This window comes from Rattus norvegicus, chromosome 3 (assembly GCF_036323735.1).
Source record: "Rattus norvegicus strain BN/NHsdMcwi chromosome 3, GRCr8, whole genome shotgun sequence".
Taxonomy (NCBI): domain Eukaryota; kingdom Metazoa; phylum Chordata; class Mammalia; order Rodentia; family Muridae; genus Rattus; species Rattus norvegicus.
This window is the reverse complement of record NC_086021.1, coordinates 96,126,929-96,148,188: the sequence shown is the minus strand read 5'-3', so window position 1 is coordinate 96,148,188 and position 21,260 is coordinate 96,126,929. Positions and strand designations below refer to the sequence as shown.

The window sequence follows — 21,260 nt, the reverse complement described above, 5'->3', positions numbered from 1 at the left end:
GATATATGATGACTAAATTTATCTTGTAAGGTGAAGTATCTATGTCAAATAGTTCAATATAATAACACTAATATGGATCCTCTTAGATCAGTGCTAATGTGAATACCATCCAAGCTTAAATTTTAAAATATTCTTCACAGATAATAATGGCTAGAAAAGTTGCTCTTCTTTGGTGGATAAACTCAGGGTGTAATAGTACAACTCTTTATCAAGTCCTCTAGGAAAAACATTTCTATATTCATTTGGTATATGAAGAATAATGTGTTTTAAATAACCTTTTATGGGTGACAGAGATATCTCTATCTGAATTTCTCTCTAGAGATTCACTGTTACTTTTATAACCTTAGCATTGAGAGACTTATAAACAGAAAACAAGTGGAGCTTGTTACAAGATGAAGTTCAATATATGTTTATTAAATACTAATATTGGTTAACTACTATAAAGACACTATATGTCCCATGACAGGATGGAATCGTGGTCTTGTTAATAGATCATGGGAAGTTTGATTCTCCTGAGCTCTTTGTTTGAAACAAGTCTGATAGAAAAATAAATGGGCCAGAGCAACAATGTCACAGAATTTGTCCTGCTGGGCTTCACTCAGGATCCTGCTGGGCAAAAAGCTTTATTTGTTATGTTTTCACTGATGTACATTGCAACAATGGTGGGGAACCTGCTCATTGTAGGGACAGTGATTGTCAGCCCCTCCTTAGGCTCCCCGATGTACTTCTTCCTTGCCTCTCTGTCACTCATGGATGCTGTTTATTCTACTGCCATCTCACCCAAGTTGATTGTAGACTTGCTCCGTGAGAAAAAGACCATCTCCTTCAGAGCTTGCATAAGCCAGCTCTTTATAGAGCATTTATTTGGCGGGGTTGACATTGTTATTCTGGTGGCAATGGCCTATGATCGCTATGTGGCCATCTGTAAGCCACTACATTATTTGACCATCATGAATCGACGGGTATGTATTCTCTTCTTGGTGATGGCCTGGGCAGGAGGTTTTGCACATGCTTTGTTTCAAGTTCTTGCTGTATATAATCTTCCTTTCTGTGGTCCCAATATCATTGACCACTTTGGGTGTGACATATACCCACTCTTGCTACTTGCATGTACTGACACCTACTTCATTGGACTTTCTGTCATTGGCAATAATGGGGCCATGTGTATAGTCATCTTTAGTCTCCTTTTATTTTCCTATGGAATAATTCTTAGATCTCTCCAGAATCACAGTCAGGAAGGGAGGCGCAAAGCTCTGTCCACCTGCAGCTCTCATATCACTGTGGTTTTTCTCTTTTTTGTTCCCTGTATTTTCATGTACGTTAGACCTGTTTCTAGTTTTCCTATTGACAAATCCATCACTGTAATTTATACTGTTGTCACCCCCATGTTGAATCCTTTAATATATACTTTGAGAAATTCAGAGATGAAAAATTCTATGGAAAAGCTCCTGCAGAAAATATTAAGTCCAAATAGAGTAAGGCTTCTTTGCTGCTTACATTATTAAGCACTAGGCATCAATCCCAAATAAACCATTGTGGTGTGAGTTTGTGCTGTAATATTCATGCTACCACTTGATTCTCTGAAATTTCCGGTATCGCGAATGTAATTGTTAAATATAGTTATTTGTTATAAAATTTATAATAATTAGTATAGTTGTGCATAGTATCATTTATTCATTAGCTACTTGTTTAACCATTTTTGATGAATTTGATATCAAATTTTTTCATTTTTCAATAAACATTTTCTGAAAAATTTTCATGTATTTTGTCCAATAAATATTCTTATTTAATTAAACTTTAGCTTGAAATACTTCTCTTTAAATGTTTTAATGGTTTTATTAAGATACTCATAATCTGTGTTGTACGTCTGTTGTTTTGAAATCTGAAAACATTATAGAGTGGTAATCACGTAATTTTCATTTTGTTTTCTCTTATATTTTTTATTTCTTTGTGTTGAGAAAAGTATGATCTTCTTGCTATTCCTTGTAAACTGAGGTATATTTTTTAATTATTTTAATAACTGTCCTTTTTGGTGGCCCCCAAAATATTTCACTGTGTGATGACATAGCACGTTCTTTATGTTTTATACTCAGGTTATGTATATCTTTCTGAGTCATTTAATTTGGTGAATTAACCTTGTTTCCTAATTAATACTTTATTATTAGATGCCAATGAAATAGTCTTTGATAAGCAACAAAATATTTAATAATTTTATTTAGCCAGTATTTCCAAATAGTAGTAGTTTTTGCTGATAGAGTGTTGAATATGTAGGCAGTTTAGAGGAGAGCGGATATCTTTATCCCATTAAATCTTTCTTTTGGTAAGAGGAGAGTTATCTTTCTGTATGTGCTAGAATTCTTCACTACTTTTGGTCTCAGTTTTTTCATCAATTAGACGTTTCACATTTTCCTTTAAGATTATTTTTAATTTGTGTTATTTTACTTCAATGTGTGCTTACTATCTTAGAATTTCTGATGATTGTGACAAATATCAATGAAGGTAAACCATGAATTTTGATACTTAATCAAAAATGTTTATATAAAATGGAGGAATTTCAGTTAATTCCTTGAATTATTACATGAAATAGATGCCATCTGAAATAATTTTTTAATCTTTATTTTCTTTTTTTTATTAACTTGAGTATTTCTTATATACATTTCGAGTGTTATTCCCTTTTCAGGTTTCCGGGCAAACATCCCCCTCCTCCCTCCCCTTCCTTATGGGTGTTCCCCTCCCCATCCTCCCCCCATTGCCGCCCTCCCCCCAACAATCTAGTTCACTGGGGGTTCAGTCTTAGCAGGACCCAGGGCTTCCCCTTCCACTGGTGCTCTTACTAGTATATTCATTGCTACCCATGAGGTCAGAGTCCAGGGTCAGTCCATGTATAGTCTTTAGGTAGTGGCTTAGTTCCTGCAAGCTCTGGTTGCTTGGCATTGTTGTTCATAAGGGGTCTCGAGCCCCTTCAAGCTCTTCCAGTTCTTTCTCTGATTCCTTCAACGGGGGTCCTATTCTCAGTTCAGTGGTTTGCTGCTGGCATTCGCCTCTGTGTTTGCTGTATTCTGGCTGTGTCTCTCAGGAGCGATCTATATCCGGCTCCTGTCGGCCTGCACTTCTTTGCTTCATCCATCTTGTCTAATTGGATGGCTGTATAGTATGGGCCACATGTGGGGCAGGCTCTGAATGGGTGTTCCTTCTGTCTCTGTTTTAATCTTTGCCTCTCTATTCCCTGCCAAGGGTATTCTTGTTCCCCTTTTAAAGAAGGAGTGAAGCATTCTCATTTTGATCATCCGTCTTGAGTTTCATTTGTTCTAGGCATCTAGGGTAATTCAAGCATGAAATAATTATTTTTATTTTCACCAATATTCATCATATAATGTATCTACATATTCCTGTGATGTGTTAATTTAAACTGAAAAGTAAACATTATGATGTGGAAATAAACGTACCTTCATAGAGAAATTGGAGAGATGTTATATTAGCAACTTAGGAGCATAACTCAAAACTCTGGAACAAAAAGGAAGCATACATTCCCAGGTAGAGGAGATTGCAGAAAATAACCAAGTGCTAGATTTCAACCAATTAGGAACAAAGAAAACAATACAAAGAATAAACAAAACCAAGCAGTGGTTTATTGAGAAAAATCAACAAAACAGATAAACCCTTAGCCAAACTAACTAAAGGGTAAAGAGATAGTATCCAAATTAACAAAATCAGATATGAAAAGGGAGGTATACCAACAGAAACTGAGGAAATTAAAAAAATCATCAGATCGTACTACAAAAGTGTATACTCAGCAAAACTAGAAAATCTAGATGAGATGGATGAGTTTATAGACAGATACAAGGTACAAAAGTTAAATCAGGATATGATAAATTATCTAAACATTCCCATAACCACTAAAGAAATAGACATAGTCATTAAACATGTCCCAATCAAAGAAAAAGCCCAGGGTCAGGTGGTTTTAGTGCATAATTCTATCAGACCTTCAGAGAAGACCCAAACCCAATACTTCTCAAAGTATTCCACAGAATAGAAACAGAAACAATGCTATGTTATTAGTCCTATGAAGCCACAGTTACTCTGATACCTAAACCACAAAAGATATGACAAAGACAGAGAACTTCAGACCAAATTGGCTTATGAATATTTATGCAAAAATACTCAATAAAATCTTATAAACCAAATCCAAGAAGACATCAAAACCATAATGAACTCATCACTATGATCAGCCAGTCTTCATCCCAGGGACGCATGCTTGGCTCAATATTTGGATCTCCTTCAATGTAATCTACTGTATAAACAAACTCAAAGAAAAAAATCACATGATCATCTCAGTAGATGCTGAAAAAGCCTTTGACAAAATACAATAACCCATCATGTTAAAAGTCTTGGAAATATCAGGAGTTCAAGCCCCTATTTAAACATAATAAAAGCAATATGCAACAAAGCAACAACCAACATTACATACAATGGAGAGGAACTTGAAGCAACCCCACAAAATCAGGGAGAAGACAAGGCTGTCCAGTCTCTTCCTATCAATTCAACATAATACTCAATGTTTTACCTAGAGCAATTTGAAAACAAAAGGAAGTCAAGGGGATACAACTTAGAAAGGAAGAAGTCATGGTATCACTATTTGTAGATGATATGCCACGTCAAAAATTCTACCAGAGAATGCCTACACCTGATAAACGACTTCAGCAAATTGGCTGAATATAAAATTAATTCAAAAAAACTAGTGGCCCTCCACTACACAAAGGACAAACAGGTTGAAAAAGAAATTAGGGATGGATTTGAAGGAGCTTGAAACCCTATAAGAACAACAATAGCCACCAACCAGAGCTTTCAGGGACGAAACCACTATCGAAACACTATACATGGACTGACACAGGGCTCCAACTGCATATGTAGAATAGCCTTGTTGGGGCACCAGGGGGAAGGGGAAGCCCTTGGTCCTGCCAAGGTTGGACCCCTGTGCAGGGGAATATGGGGCAGTCAGTAAGGGGGATGTATGGGGGGAACACCCATATCGGGGAGGGGCCTGCCTATAACCCTCCCAAGCTATTCTTGTTCCCCTTTTAAATAACGAGTGAAGCATCCGCATTTTGGTTATCCTTCTTGAGTTTCATGTGTTCTGTTCACCTAAGGTAATTTGAGCATTTGTGCTAATATCCACTTCTCCATAAGTGCATACCATGTGTGTTTTTCTGTAATTGGGTTACCTCACTCAGGATGATATTTTCCAGCTCCATCCATTTGCCTATGAATTTCATACAGTCATTCTTTTTGATACCAGTAGTACCAAAATGATTCCGTTGTGTAGATGTACCACATTTTCTGTATCCATTCCTGTGTTGAAGGGCATCTGGGTTCTTTCCAGCTTCTGGCTATTATAAATAAGGCTGCTATGAACATAGTGGACCATGTGTCTTTGTTATATGTTTTGTGTACATGCCCAAGAGAGGTATAGCTAGGTCCTCAGGTAGTGCAATATTCCATTTTCTGAGGAACCTCCAGACTGATTTCCAGAATGGTTGTATGAGTCTGCAATCCCACCAACAATGGAGGAGTGTTCCTCTTTCTCCACATCCTTGCCAGCATCTACTGTTGCCAGAGTTTTTGATCTTAGCCATTCTCACTGGTGTGAGGTGTAATCTCAGGGTTGTTTTGATTTGCATTTCCCTTATGACTAAAGATGTTGAAAATTTCTTTGGGTGCTTCTCAGCCATTAGGCATTCCTCAGCTGTGAATTCTTTGTTTAGCTCTAAACCCTATTTGTCTCCCTGCAGTCTAACTTCTTGAGTTCTTTGTATATTTTGGATATAAGGCCTCTATCTGTTGTAGGATTGGTAAAGATCTTTTCCCAATCTGTTGGTTGCTGTTTTGTCCTAACAACAGTGTCCTTTGCCTTACTGAAGCTTTGTAGTTTTATTTGATCCCATTTGTTGATGCTTGATCTTAGAGCATAAGGCATTGGTGTTTTTTTTTGTTTTGTTTTTGTTTTTGTTTTTTTTTGTTTGTCTTTTTGTTTTTGTTTTTTTTTTATTTGTTTTTTTCAGGAAATTTTCTCCAGTGCCTGTGTGTTCGAGATTCTTCCCCACTTTTTTGTATCTGGTTTGATGTGGAGGTCCTTGATCCACTTGGACTTAAGCTTTGTACAGGGTGATAAGCATGGATCGATCTGCATTCTTCTACATGTTGACCTCCAGTTGAACCAGCACCATTTGCTGAAAATGCTATCTTTTTTCCATTGGATGGTTTTGGCTTCTTTGTCAAAAATCAAGTGTGTGGGTTCATTTCTGGGTCTTCAATTCTATTCCATTGGTCTATCTGTCTGTCTCTGTACCAATACCATGCTGTATTTACCACTATTTCTCGGTAATACTGCTTGAGTTCAGGGATAGTGATTCCCCCTGAAGTCCTTTTATTGTTGAGGATAGTATTAGCTATCCTGGGATTTTTGTTATTCCAGATGAATTTGCAAATTGTTCTGTCTAATTCTTTGAAGAATTGGATTGGTATTTTAATGGGGATTGCATTGAATCTGTAGATTGCTTTTGGTAAAATGGCCATTTTTACTATATTAATCCTGCCAATCCATGAGCATTGAAGATCTTTCCATCTTCTGAGGTCTTCTTCAATTTCTTTCTTCAGAGGCTTGAAGTTCTTATTGTACAGATCTTTTACTGGCTTGGATAAAGTCATACCGAGGTATTTTTATTATTTGGGACTATTATGAAAGGTGTCGTTTCCCTAATTTCTTTCTCGGCTTGTTTCTCTTTTGTGTAGAGGAAGGCTACTGATTTATTTGAGTTAATTTTATACCCAGCCACTTTGCTGAAGTTGTTTATCAGCTTTAGTAGTTCTCTGGTGGAACTTTTGGGATCACTTAAATATACTATCATATCATCTGCAAATAGTGATACTTTAACTTCTTCTTTGCCAATCCGGAACCCTTTGATCGTTTGTTGTCTGATTACTCTGGCTAGGACTTTGAGAACCATATTGAATAAGTAGGGAGAGACCCTAAAAATAATAGTTATTTTTTAACTATTTTTTCTTGGATATTTTTATTTACATTTCAAATGTTATCACTTTTCCCAGTTTCCTGTCCATAAGCACCCTATTCCAACCGTCTCACCGATGTTCTATGAGGGTATTCCCCCACCCATCAACCTAACCCTTCCTGTCTCACTGCCTTGACATTTCCCTACAATGAGAGGTCCAGCCCTGGTAGGACCAGGGACTCCTCCTCCCATTGGTGCCCATCAAGGCCATCCTCTTCTACATATGCAGCTGGGGCCATGGGTCTGTTCATGTATACTCTTGGGATAGTGGTTTAGTTCCTGGGAGCTCTTGTTGGTTAGTATTGTTGTTCTTATGGGGTTACAAACCCCTTCGGCTCCTTCAATCCTTTCTCTCACTTTTTCAATGGAGACCCTGTACTCAGTTAAATTGTTGGCTGCAAACATTCCCTCATGTATTTGTCTTGCTCTGGCAGAGCCTCTCGGGGGAGAACTATATCAGGCTCCTGTCAGCATGCACTTCTTGGCATCAGCAATATTGTCTGGGTTTGGTGGCTGTATGGTTATGGGCTGAATCCCTAGGTGGGGCAGGCTCTGAATGACCATTCATTTAGTCTCTGCTCCAAACTTTGGCTCAGTATCTCCTCTGAATATTTTTGTTCCCCATTCAAAGAAGAACTGACGCATCTGCACTTTGGTTCTCCTTCTTGAGCTTCATGTGGTCTATGGATTGTATCTTGGGTAATTTGCGGTTTTGGGCTAATACTTACTTATGAGAGAATGCATACCATGTGCTCTGTGTGTGTGTGTGTGTGTGTGTGTGTGTGTGTGTGTGTGTGTGAGAGAGAGAGAGAGAGAGAGAGAGAGAGAGAGAGAGAGAGAGAGAGAGAGAGAGATTGGGTTACCTCACTCAGGATATTTTCTTTTTCTTTTTTTTTTTATTAACTTGAGTATTTCTTATATACATTTTGAGTGTTATTCCCTTTCCTGGTTTCCGGGCAAACATCCCCCTCCCCCTCCCCTTCTTTATGGGTGTTCCCCTCCCCATCCTCCCCCCTTGCCTCCCTCCCCCCAACAATCTAGTTCACTGGGGGTTCAGTCTTAGCAGGACCCTTCCACTGGTGCTCTTACTAGGATATTCATTGCTACCTATGAGGTCAGAGTCCAGGGTCAGTCCATGTATAGTCTTTAGGTAGTGGCTTAGTCCCTGGAAGCTCTGGTTGCTTGGCATTGTTGTACATATGGGGTCTCGAGCCCCTTCAAGCTCTTCCAGTTCTTTCTCTGATTCCTTCAACGGGGGTCCTATTCTCAATTCAGTGGTTTGCTGCTGGCATACGCCTCTGTGTTTGCTGTATTCTGGCTGTGTCTCTCGGGAGAGATCTACATCCAGCTCCTGTCGGCCTGCACTTCTTTGCTTCATCCATCTTGTCTAATTGGATGGCTGTATATGTATGGGCCACATGTGGGGCAGGCTCTGAATGGGTGTTCCTTCTGTCTCTGTTTTAATCTTTGCCTCTCTATTCCCTGCCAAGGGTATTCTTGTTCCCCTTTTAAAGAAGGAGTGAAGCATTCACATTTTGATCATCCGTCTTGAGTTTCATTTGTTCTAGGCATCTAGGGTAATTCAAGCATTTGGGCTAATAGCCACTTATCAATGAGTGCATACCATGTGTGTTTTTCTGTGACTGGGTTACCTCACTCAGGATGATATTTTCCAGTTCCGACCATTTGCCTACGATATTTTCTAGTTTCTTCAATTTGCCTAAGAATATCATGATGTCGTTGTTTTTAATAACCGAGTCATATTCAATTGTGTGGTGTAGATTACCAATTTTCTGTATTCATTCCTCTGTTGATCCTCTGTTGAATGACATTTGGGTTCTTTCCAGCTTCTGGCTATTATGAATAAGGCTGCTATGAACATAGTGGAGCATGTGTCCTTGCTATATGTTGGAGCAACTTTTGGGTATATGCCCAGGAGTGGTATAGCTGGGTCCTCAGGCAGTACTCTCTTCAATTTTTTGAGCAACCACCAGACTGATTTCCAGAGTGGTTGTACCAGCTTGCAATCTCACCAATAACGGAGGAGTGTTCTTCTTTCTCCACATCCTCTCTGGCATCTCTTGGCACCTGAGTTTTTATCTTAGCCATTCTGACTGCTGTAAGATGGCGTCTCAGGGTTGTTTTTTTTCACGATGAGTAAGGATGTTGAGCATTTCTTTAGGTGCTTCTCAGCTTTTCAGCATTCCTCAGATGAGAATTCTTTATTTACCTCTGTACTCCATTTTTAATAGGGTTATTTGATTCTCTGGAGTCTACATTCTTGTGTTCTTTTTATATATTGAATATTAACCCTCTATTGGATGTAGGATTGATAAAGATCTTTTCCCAATCTGTTGGTTGCAGTTTTTTCCTAATGACAGTGTCCTTTGCCTTACAGAATCTTTGCAATTATATGAAGTGTATTTGGTTTTATGTGGAGGTCCTTGATTCACTTGGACTTGAGCTTTGTACAGGGTGAAAAGAATGGACTGATTTGCATTCTTTTACATGCTTACCGCCTATTGAATCAGCACCATTTGTTGAACATGCTATCTTTTTCCCCTGGATTCTTTTAGCTCCTCTTTCAAATATCAAGTGACATTGGTGTGTGGGTTAATTTCTGAGTGTTCAATTCTATTCCATTGATCTACCTGCCTGTCTCTGTTCCAATAGCATATAGTTTTTTTCATCAGTATTTCTCTGTAATACATCTTGAGGGGAGGGATGATGATTCCCCCAGAATTTCTTTTATTGTTGAAGATAGTTTTCACTATCCTGGTTTCTTACTATTACAAATGAATTTGCAAATTGCTCTTTTTAACTCTATGAAGAATTGAGTTGGAATTGTGATGGCTATTACATTGAATCTGTAGATTGCTTTTTGCAAGACAGCAATTTTCACAATATTAATCCTGCCAATTCATGAGCATGGGAAATCTTTCCATCTTCTGAAATTTTCAATTTCTATCTTCATAGACTTGAAGTTCTTGTCATACAGATCTTTCACTTGCTTGGTTAGAGTCACACCTAGGTAACTTATTTTATTTGTGGCTATGTGAAGTTTCCCTAATTTTTTTCAGCCTGATTATTTTTTGAATACAGGAAGGCTACTGAGTTGTTTGAGTTAATTTTATATCCAGCCACTTTGCTAATGTTGTTTATCAGGCTGAGGAGTTCTCTTGGGGAACTTTTGGGGTCACTTAAATATACTATCATATTATTTGCATATAGTGTGATATTTTGACTTCCTCCTTTCCAATTTGTATCCCTTTGACCTTCTTTTGTTTTCTGATTGCTCTGGCTAGTACTTCAAGTGCTATATTGATTAGGTAGGGAGAGAGTGGCCAGCATTGTCTAGTCCCTGATTTTAGTGGGATTGTTTCATGTTTCTCTCCATTTAGTTTGATGTTGGCTACTGCTTTGCTGTATATTGCACTTATAAGAAGAAACAATATAGTCACTTGTGGCAATTGGATGGAGGCTCCTGGGTTGGAGAGGGGAGAGGGAGGGAAAAAGGCGTTCCAGATTTGGAGTGACAAGATTTGAAATGTAAATATATAAAGTAATCATTAAAAAGACATTTATGAAAGCATTATTCAAAGCAAATGGAATGGGGAATTGGAAATAGTGTATTGGACAGACTATTTGTATGAATAACAACTTCCATATATATTTATTTGACTAATAAATTTTACAGTGATGAATTTAGTGATATATTCACTTTCAAGGTCCAGGGGTCAACATTATGCATAAGCAAGCTGGAGAGATTACAAAAACCAAGTTAATGCAGGACTGGAAGGATTGAGTGTCTTCTGGTCATGAAAGAATGCAATTCACAGAATTGCAAACTGCCCGTGATTTAGAATTAATAGCTACCACATACGGAGAAGACTTACTAAATAATATGCTTCAAAACTCAGTAATTAATTGAAATCTTTTCATAACTTCTATTTTTCAGTTTTGCTATTTTAATTAGGTTATAACAGTGTTGCATCATACATTTGTAGAAATCATGTAACTATTAGGACAAATAGCAAATATACTTCTGTGATGTTCTCTCAAATAGTTGAGAAAGTACTAATGACTTTTTCTTGATTCCACCAATTCCTGCCACAAATAAGAGAAAAAAATTAGGAATTGGAATCTTTCACGGTAGAAAGAGTGTAAAACTCAGAGATTTGAAAAGACGGTTGTAAAACACTATCTTCTCAACATGACAAGGTCACTGTATTCATGGATGTAGAGCACCAGCACCTGGGTTTGCTTACAGAAGATGAGGCCGTTTAGCATTCCTATTGTGGGGGATGACCTCAGTGGTGCTATCCCTAGCTATGGTTCTAATGACAGTTGATAGTTTCTGGATAGTTTCTGCGTGAGAGAACTTTTCTTCAGTATTTGGCTCCTAGTGGGTTAGAAATGCTTGTGAATGGCCCTATATCAATGCTGATGTAGATAGTCTACTTGAACTCAGTAGATTGTAAAACTGAATAAAGAATGAATGAATAAATAAGTAAATCAGTAAAAAAAATGAATCATGAATTTTAGAAGGACATGTGGTGGTAGGGTCTTAAGACTAGCTGGAGCAACCAGAGCTTCCAGGGACTAAGCCACTACCTAAGGACTATACATGGACTGACCCTGGACTCTGACCTCATAGGTAGCAATGAATATTCTAGTAAGATCACCAGTGGAAGGGGAAGTCCTTGGTCCTACTAAGACTGAACCCCCAGTGAACGTGATTGTTGGGGAGAGGGTGGCAATGGGGGGAGGATAGGGAGGGGAACACCCATAAAGAAGGGGAGGGGGAGGGATTAGGGGGATGTTTGCCTGGAAACCGGGAAAGGGAATAACACTCGAAATGTAAATAAGAAACACTCAAGTTAATAAAAAAAAAAAGACTAGCTGGAGCTATGGAACAGTGTGAGGATGATGAAAATATATTTTGTATATGTATTAGTTTGTGAAGAAAATACTAACATTTTTAAAGACACAAAAAATAGACATTCTTTTTATCCTGTAAATAACATATTTGATATTTGATATTATGATTTATCTATTGGTTGCATAAAATTTAAAGTGCCAGTGTTTAGGTCCATCAACTAACAGTTGTGGCCCATATCTAGGCCTTTGTGACACAGAAGATCCAATATGTAGCTCAATGTGAGAAGGATATGTGCTCACTGGACTGATGACAAGCTTGAATAAAAGAATACTGGATGAAGCCCTTTAGCATGGCGTGTTTTAGGGCAACAGTTTCTTTGTAATAGAAATTATTGTTTAGAAATTAAAGAATTTGATGAAAAGAATGAAGATCATTTGGTTTCATGTCAACAGAGACAAGCCATAATCAAAACTTTTTTTTCCCAAAACTTATAAAATTGATTATCAGGTGCAACAGATCCTGATGCCCCAGCTCTCAGCCTCTGCATCTCAGGGCTTTTTGGAGAGACTGACACTGCACTTTGCTGTTGTGTTCTTAGCTACTGAGACTGAATCTGCTGCATGCTTCAGGATGATTCAAACCTTACCTGACTCATGTAAATGCATCATGATGTGCAACTCACAGTCCCTACACATTATACTTTACAAATGTTCTTTTCCCATTATAGGTTTTCAAATCATCTTGGGAGTCAGCTATTCATTGTTGGCAAGGTCTGAGCTCTTACCTCTAGGGACTACAAAGGTGAAGAAGCCTGTTGAAGAGGCATTGCTTCATTTGAATTTGTTCCAAACATTCTAACTAGTCTATCTACTAAAATAGATGTGCCCACCCAAATTAATATAAATGCAAGAAGTATTTTCTTAATTAAATGATCTAAAGACCTTTGAAAACTCAGACTGCCAAGCTGGAGTATGCTTTCATTTTAACATTAGTTTTTAATGTATATTTTCCTAACAGTTTATCATTGATTATGAAATTTTGTGGAAAGGTTCAATTTTCCTGGACCTTCTATATATAAGGAGATGTTTCTATACAGAAAGGAGCAGGCCTTGCTTAGACTCTACCTCAATATCCTTAAAGAAAGAAACTTCTTTTACTCATGATAATTCTTCATCCTCAGCATTTCAAGATTGTATTATTTAGGTACTATTGTATTTGTGAAGGATAAAGGCTATCATATCTCCTTAATGCAAGGCCTCCTTTGAGCGCTTCACTTCAATTTACTTTAAGCAAAAACAATTCTCTAATTATTTACATGTCGATTTTTTGCATCAGAAAATAATGTAGTTGAACAAATTCATTTCCATTTATTCTATTAACTTGTTACATACTTGTATAAGCCAGATTCTTAATTTTTGTCTGAAGATATTTTCCCAGAAGATTGGACTATCCAATTGTCTTTTACAGTAAGTATGGATACAATATTTAAATGTTTCTTGATTTTAGATATTCGCCTGAGTACACTTATACCTCTCAAAAAGAATGTCCTAAATTGTTTTATGAAAATGTGCTGTGTAAAGTCATTTGATAATCTTTCTGGGTTTATTGAAGAGGTGTACGTAATCATGTGTTCTCAAAAGTACACAAGTAAATGGAGAATTTGCAGTCAATACAGTAAAAGAGCTTTCTTTTTCCAGAATAAAAGTTAGAAAATATATGTATATACATCCTATTCATACATATATTCTATTCTGTTCTATTATATGTATATAATTATCCATATATGATGCAGGCAATAAAGCACATTAATTAAATAAATCTCCACTAATATATCAGAGATGTGCATTCTCATAGAAAATATGAAATTAAGGATATTAAAAAACACACAAAAACATACACTTACAAAATCAGATTATACATGTTATTTTTACTATAGATTGATTTGAATTACTTTATATTTTGCCTAGTAAAAAATAAAATGAATTTTGTGTATTAAAAAACCAAATTGTTTTATTATACTATTTTATTGGGCATTTTATATAGATGTGTTTAGAAAAATATTTAATTTTAGATATATTTAAAATAGGAGATCTAGAATTGCATATCACGCAAGTGCTTAGCATATAAGAGAGCAAATATCAATCAAGCTCTACAATTGGATGTGATCTTTTAGGTGTAATTTGAAACCATTCAATATGATGGTATGTATGCAAGGAGAAATCCATAGGGAAGTACCTCATCTGTCATCAGTCACTCGGAGTTGTTATTTTGTTATGTACATTATTTTAATTAATATTTTATATTATTGGCTTTCCTAAGATAACTTTAGTGAGTTTATGAAGCCCCTTGAGCCTATCTCCTCCATAGCCATTTACTTATATTTCTTTCACCCCTCCTTCTTATTTGCTTCTTTCATTCATAGGGTTTCAATTTTATATTCATAACATCAATACATATATGATTTGATATTTCTATGAAAATTCTTGATCAACAAGTTGCAAAAACATGCAACCTTAGTGTTTCAGATATGAAGTTAATTTATCTAATATAATCATTTCTGGTTGCTTTATATTCCTCTATGTAAGACAGGTTCATTCATCTTTTTGGTTGAAAATTGATCCAGACTTATGTGACTATCTTTTTGCAAAAGATAGTCTTATGTCATTAATTATAATTTTATAATAATGGTTTAATTATTATTTTTCTGAACATAATAACAATTTAAATTGAAAGCATTCATAGTCTTCAATCTTTATGAAATCTGATTTTTAATAATCTATGGAATAGTTATATGAATTTAAATGATACAACTGAAGAACTCTCTTCTCACTTTGCTGTGTTTTAATTATATTGGCTTCTAGAAAACTCGTTCTGGTGTAACCCAATGCTGACCAAAGAATGAAAGGTGACAAAGAACATAGAAAAGAAAGTGTGAAAGTGACAACTCTGGATGCTCTTCTATGTTTATGTTCTTTTACATGTGTGCTTTCATCAGTCCAAAGATTCAAGATAGGCAACTGTCGATTATCTGTATCAGAATACAAGCAGAGATATGTGCTTGAATCATGCAGGTTCATCACAGCTGCACTCTGAAGCAAGTGCAGACACTGTGTGGACCTTTATCTACTATTAATTCCCTGTAGATAAATTGTCCCTTTCTTGTTTCAAGTTGAAATATATTCCTTCACAGGTAGCTTTTATGGGCCCTTAAACTTAATGAGATAAAAATTCCTAATATATGCCTCACCTGTGTCTTAATGTGTATCACAAAGCACTCAGAGTATTCTTTCTACCCAGGAGTATGTTTATAAATCTTGTTAACAAAGTCTCATGATTTCTTGTAAGTGAAATGACAGTATTGCTAAGAGCTAAGGTTCATTTAAATGTCACAAGTATTGAGCAGAGCTTGAAAAACAAAACCAAACAAAAAAACTTCAAAACTAAACATACCATTCTGCATAGTGACACTGTAGATGCCTGTAATATGGTCCCTGCAGTAATTAAGTAAGTAAATGATACTGAAATGGTAACACAGAATTTACCACTGTGCCTCTCTCTCTCTCTCTCTCTCTCTCTCTCTCTCTCTCTCTGTCTCTCTCTCCCTCCCCCCCCCTCTCTCTCTCTCCCTCCCTCTCTCTCTCTTTCTCTCATGTGTCTGAGTTATTTCATGATACATTATGAATAATAAAACCAGAGTCATTATTCAGAGCAGTCATAGTATTCCATTTATTTCTGATTAAAGGCATGAATATATGCATAGAGATTATTTTAACATGTTTGGTAAATAATCCATAGCTATGCCTTCCCACACTAGTTATGAAGTTTTCTTTGAGAGTCTATGTTTGGACATCTGGGTTCTGAATTTCTATTTGAACCCTCAGGACCTAGGAAGCATCACTATTACTCTCTCAGTTTCCATTTCTCCTCCCCTATCACTCATTTATCACATGAGTTCTGAGAAGCAAAGTTTCACTACTGGTGCAGTGGTTGAGAACAGTTGTGGATCATTTCAGTCCAGATAAAAGGATTTGGGCAATTATGGTTCATTTACACATTTTAATAAATGTGGGAGACAGTGATGAAATGAACAGGATTGCAGCTCCTGAGAACCCCAGCAATCAAACTCAGATAAAGTAATTGATACAGGCAGCACTGGGCTAAATACTGCTATGTTATACAGTTCAAAACCAGTCTGTGACGAAATAAAAGATATTTAAAGAATGAAGTCTTTCAGAATGTACAGGGTCTATGTATAAGAATTACAATATAATAACATTGGAAGGATGTTGCAGGACCAGTGTTGTTTCAGGTAATACACAGATCAGATTGTGACATTTTGTTTTAAGATATTAACACTGAACACTGTGTGTCTATACTAGCTTATGGTCTTATGATTCATTGACATCATTAATTTGCAGGATTATTAAAAAGAGTAATACTCCCGCATTTTGTGGAAATGTGTTCCAAGATGAAATTTGTTTTAAATAAGCAGTTTTAAATGTATGAATAAAAGAATACCTTTGTCTGTTCTTTTGTATATTAAATAAGTTGAGGTTTTAAAAGAAACCCTAACACATACAAAAAATTATTAGAGCAGAACTATGGAGATTCCTCAAGAGGAACTAAACAGATCATTACTGAACAACGTTGAGTGTCACCAGTGTAGAAGATGCTGATGAAGTTGCATTTTTTTTGGAAGAATGGAAATATAGGTTTTGTTCGCAACTCAAGTCAAGTACTGTTCTTCTGAGTTCTTAATCTCTGAAACAAACCTTATTGAAGAGTAAATGGAAGAGACTAACAATGTTACTGAGTTTATCCTCCTGGGTCTCACTCAGGATCCTGCTGGGCAAAAAGTATTATTTGTCATGTTTTTACTAATCTACATTGTGACAATAGGGGGCAACCTGCTCATTGTGGGGACAGTGATTGCCAGCCCCTCCTTGGGCTCCCCAATGTACTTCTTCCTTGCCTTTCTCTCACTCATGGATGCTGTTTATTCTACTGCCATCTTGCCCAAGTTGCTTACAGATTTACTTTGTGATAAGAAAGCCATCTCTGTCAAAGCTTGTCTAGTTCAGCTTTTTGTGGAGCACTTATTTGGTGGTTCTGAGGTCTTCATTTTGGTGGTGATGGCCTATGATCGCTATGTGGCCATCTGTAAGCCACTGCACTATTTGACCATAATGAATCGGCAAGTTTGCATTCTCTTGTTGGTGGTGTCCTGGGCTGGAGGATTTGCACATGCTCTGCTTCAAGTGATCTCTGTGTATTTACTTCCTTTCTGTGGACCCAATGTCATTGACCATTTTGCTTGTGACATGTACCCATTGTTAGGACTTGCATGTACTGATACCTACTTCCTTGGACTCAGTGTAATTGGAAATAATGGAGCAATGTCTATAGTGGTCTTTATCCTCCTCCTTGTCTCCTATGGAATCATTCTAAACTCTCTTAAGACCTACAGTCAGGAAGGGAGACGCAAAGCCCTGTCTACCTGCAGCTCCCACATCATGGTGGTCATCCTCTTTTTTGTTCCTTGTATTTTCATGTATGTTAGACCTGTGTCTAACTTTCCAATTGATAAATATATTACTGTCTTTTATACAATTTTTACTCCAATGTTGAACCCTTTGATATATACCTTAAGAAATATGGAGATTAAAAATTGTATGGCAAAGCTGTGGGGTAAAATGTTCACTAAAGACATAAAAAAAATTTCTGCTCACTGAACATGGTAATAATGGTAAAGGCACATTTAATGATAAATTTTGGCTCTCTTCTCTCTTGCTTTCTTTTTGTTCTCTTCTCTTCCCCTCTTTGCTCTTCTTTCTCTCAACCCTTCCCCACTTCCCTCCACTTCCTTCCTCTACTCATCTTCTCTCATTAAAGCTCTCCACATGGAAAAAAAAATAATAAATTTTGTCAGTTGACTTCAGTGTTCTACATTTATTCCAACACTTGTCATTGGGAACTGTTTGGTATTTTTGTGAATTCAGTAGATAAAAGCCTGGTATTCACTGATATTCTCGATTTTTCTATTGCTACTGAAAGTGATCATATCTTCATGTTTATTGGGCATCCCACTTTTTCGTCCTCTATATTTCTGTTTTTGTCAAATTTCCATTGCATCTGCATCTAATATAATTTCATTGATAGGATATTTTTCTTCTACTGTATATATATATATATGTATATATATATATATACATATATTACAGCATTTCTTGTTTGTGAGTTTTGTGCCATCTTTGCCTTTTATTTTGGTGAACACATACTTGTGATTTAACTTTATTACATAAGAATTTAAATATTTTTAGCTTTTATGAAGAAATGTCTTTACATTTACAATGTATATGTTTTGTTTAAAACTATGTATGTGTTGGATGGCCTAGGCTACTGTCGGCATCTCTGGGCAAGTGTTTTACTAAAAAAAAAATGATTAAGGAATAGGGAACAAACCACTAAGTAAGGGTTCTGCATGGTCTGTGCTTCAGTCACTGACTCTAGTCTCATACCCCTGGTTCCTGCTTGGACTTCCCTTTAAGATAGACTACAACTGTAAGATAAATTAGACACTTTTCTCCTCAAGTTGCACTGGTTGTGGTATTTTATCACACCAATAGAAGTTTAATTAAGGTAAAAGTTTCAGGAGTGTGATATCACTATGACTGATCTGGGTACTCATTTTGCTGAGTATTATGGTGGCATTAGAATTTTGGGCTGGAAAGGCCATGGGGTACTCAAAGCTTAATGGGTGTTCTGTTAGATCTTGTAAACAAAGAATATTGAGAGCAATGCTGATGATGGAGCCCTGGCCTGTGGAGTTTCAGAGGGAAGGAGAGACTCTTCAGGGACACTGTGTCATAGTTTGAATTAAGAATCTGTGATTCTGGTCAATTTGAACTGAAGAATCAACTCTGATTAAGAAGAAACCAGAATGACTTTTGCTTCCACAGCACAATTTATACTGGTCAGCTATGGTAGAAGAATCAGATGTGATTAAGAATAGAGCAGCGTAAAGGAACTAACATGGTTTACACTCACTGATAAGTGGATAGTGGGCAAAAAGCTAGAATACACATGCTACGACTCACATACCATACGAAGCTCAAGAAGAAAGAAGACCAAACTGTGGATGCTTCAGTCCTACTTAGAAGGGAGAACAAAACCATCACTGGGGATAGAAGGTGGGAGGGACTTGGAAGCAAGAGAGGAGGGGGAGAGGGAAAAGCTGGGCAGAATCAGGTATGGAAGGAGACAGGAGTGATGTACAGAGGGTCAAGAAATCAGAGGTGTGGGGTTGGGGATTTAGCTCAGTGGTAGAGCGCTTGCCTAGCAAACGCGAGGCCCTGGGTTCGGTCCCCAGCTCCGAAAAAAAGAAAAAGAAAAAGAAAAAAAATCAGTGGTGTGTAACAATGAGGGATGGGGAACTGGGGGTAGCCACCAGAAAGTCCCAGATGTCAGGAAAGCAAAAGGTTTCCAGAACCCAACAGAGATAACAATATCTGAAATATCCAACAAAGGGAAGGGAAAACCTGTAGAGACTATATCCAGAGGTTAGGCACAGCCCTCAGTTGAAGGCTGGGCCCACCCATTCATCTCCAAAATTTTAACCCAGAATTTCTCCTTTGTAAAGGAAATACAGGGACAAAGAGTGGAGCAGAGACTGAAAGGAAGGCCATTCAGAGACTGCCCCACCTGGGGATCCATCCCATATGCAGATACCAAACCCAGTCACTATTTTTCTTTTCTTTTTCTTTTTTCTTTTATTGGATTTTTTTAAATTTACATTTCAATGTTATTCCCTTTCCAAGTTTCCTGAACATAAACCCCTATCCTAGCCCCCTCTTCTTTTAAAAGGGTGTTCCCCGCCCAATCAACCCCTCCTTCCGCCACCACCCCGACATTCCCCTACACTGGGGGTTCAGCCTTGGCAAGACCAAGAGCTTCTCCTTGCATTGGTCCAACAAAGCTGTCCTCTGCTACATGTGCAGCTGGAGCCATGAGTCAGTCCATATACATAGTCTTTGGGTAGTGGTTATTCCCTGGGAGCTCAACCCAGTCACTATTGCTGATGCCAAGAAGTGCTTGCTGACAGGAGCCTGTTATAGCTGTCTCCTGAGAGGCTGTGCTCTTGCAAATACAGATGCAGATGCTTGCAGTCAACCATAAGACTTAGCAGGGGACACCAATGGAGGAGTTAGGGGAAGGACTTAAGTAGCCTAAGGGGTTTGCAGCTCCATAGGAAGAACAACAATATCAACCAACCAAGCCCCTCAGAGCTCCCAGGGACTAAACCACCAACCAAAGAGTATACATAGAGGGCCCCATGGCTCCATCTGCTTATGTAGCAGAGGATGGTCTTATCTGGAGTCAGTGGGAGGGGAGGACCTTGGTCCTGTGAAGGCTCAATGCTCCAGTGTAGGGAAATGCTAGGGAGGTGAAGCAGGAGTGGGCAGGTGGGTGGGTTAGCACCCTCATAAAAGCAGGGTGGGGATGGAATAGAGGGTTTGCAGAGGGAAACCAGAAAAGAGGATAACATTTGAAATTTAAATAAATAAAATATCAAAAAAAAGACAGAAAAAGAATATGTGGGTCTGGTCAGTTTGAGTTGAAGAGTGAGCTCTGATAAAGAAGAAACCAGAACCACTTTTGCTTTCCTGGGACAATTTATACTGGTCAGCTACGGTAGAAAAATGGGGCAATTTATACTGGTCAGCTACGGTAGAAAAATCAGATGTTATTAAGAAGAGACCAGCATAATTGAAGCAAAATCTTCTGAGAAATATTTCTTCATGATCAGCACATAGAAGCTGTGATTCAAAGAAGGCTAAGCCTTTTCTTCATGTTGGCAGAGTAATTTTGTGATATGTACTATTTTCTCAGATTGGAAATATTTTGAAGTCATGAAGAAGTCATGGAGATATTGGGATTTGATGCTATGAGAGATTAGAAAAGGCTATTGGTGAAAGGGTAGTCTCAGTTGCAGCAGAAACCCTAAGAAAGAATGTATTATAAAGTGATAAAGTAGTCTTTATATGTGTTATCTATTTAGAATTTTCAGTGGACTTGAATAATTCATTTAAAGTCATTTTAAGTTGGAAAACTTTCTTACTACTGTAATAATAAAAATATTTCCAACACATTAATAAAAAATAACCTCTTGCCCTAGTTGACTATAATCCATATTCATTATTCGTTATGTGAAAATGTCAATGCAGCTTTCACAACTGTTTATTTGGTTGAATATTATTTGTTATGTTACAATATGTCAGTTAAGTAGATTTTAACACAGTCAAGGCTTGTCT

General features: G+C 37.3%; 2 protein-coding genes across 2 annotated transcripts; both read left to right on the top strand.

The window, feature by feature from the left end:
• Nucleotides 1-551: 551 nt before the first annotated feature.
• On the top strand, nucleotides 552-1,505 carry Or4a78 (olfactory receptor family 4 subfamily A member 78). The gene has a single exon (NM_001000624.1). The coding sequence runs from the start codon at nucleotides 552-554 to the stop codon at nucleotides 1,503-1,505; it is 954 nt and encodes a 317-aa protein (NP_001000624.1).
• Nucleotides 1,506-16,736: 15,231 nt separating this feature from the next.
• On the top strand, nucleotides 16,737-17,681 carry Or4a77b (olfactory receptor family 4 subfamily A member 77B). The gene has a single exon (NM_001000625.1). The coding sequence runs from the start codon at nucleotides 16,737-16,739 to the stop codon at nucleotides 17,679-17,681; it is 945 nt and encodes a 314-aa protein (NP_001000625.1).
• Nucleotides 17,682-21,260: the final 3,579 nt, after the last annotated feature.

Excerpts from the sequence above, each read along its gene's own strand:
- Or4a78 (NM_001000624.1), top strand. The coding sequence starts at position 552 with ATGGGCCAGAGCAACAATGTCACAGAATTTGTCCTGCTGGGCTTCACT.
- Or4a77b (NM_001000625.1), top strand. The coding sequence starts at position 16,737 with ATGGAAGAGACTAACAATGTTACTGAGTTTATCCTCCTGGGTCTCACT.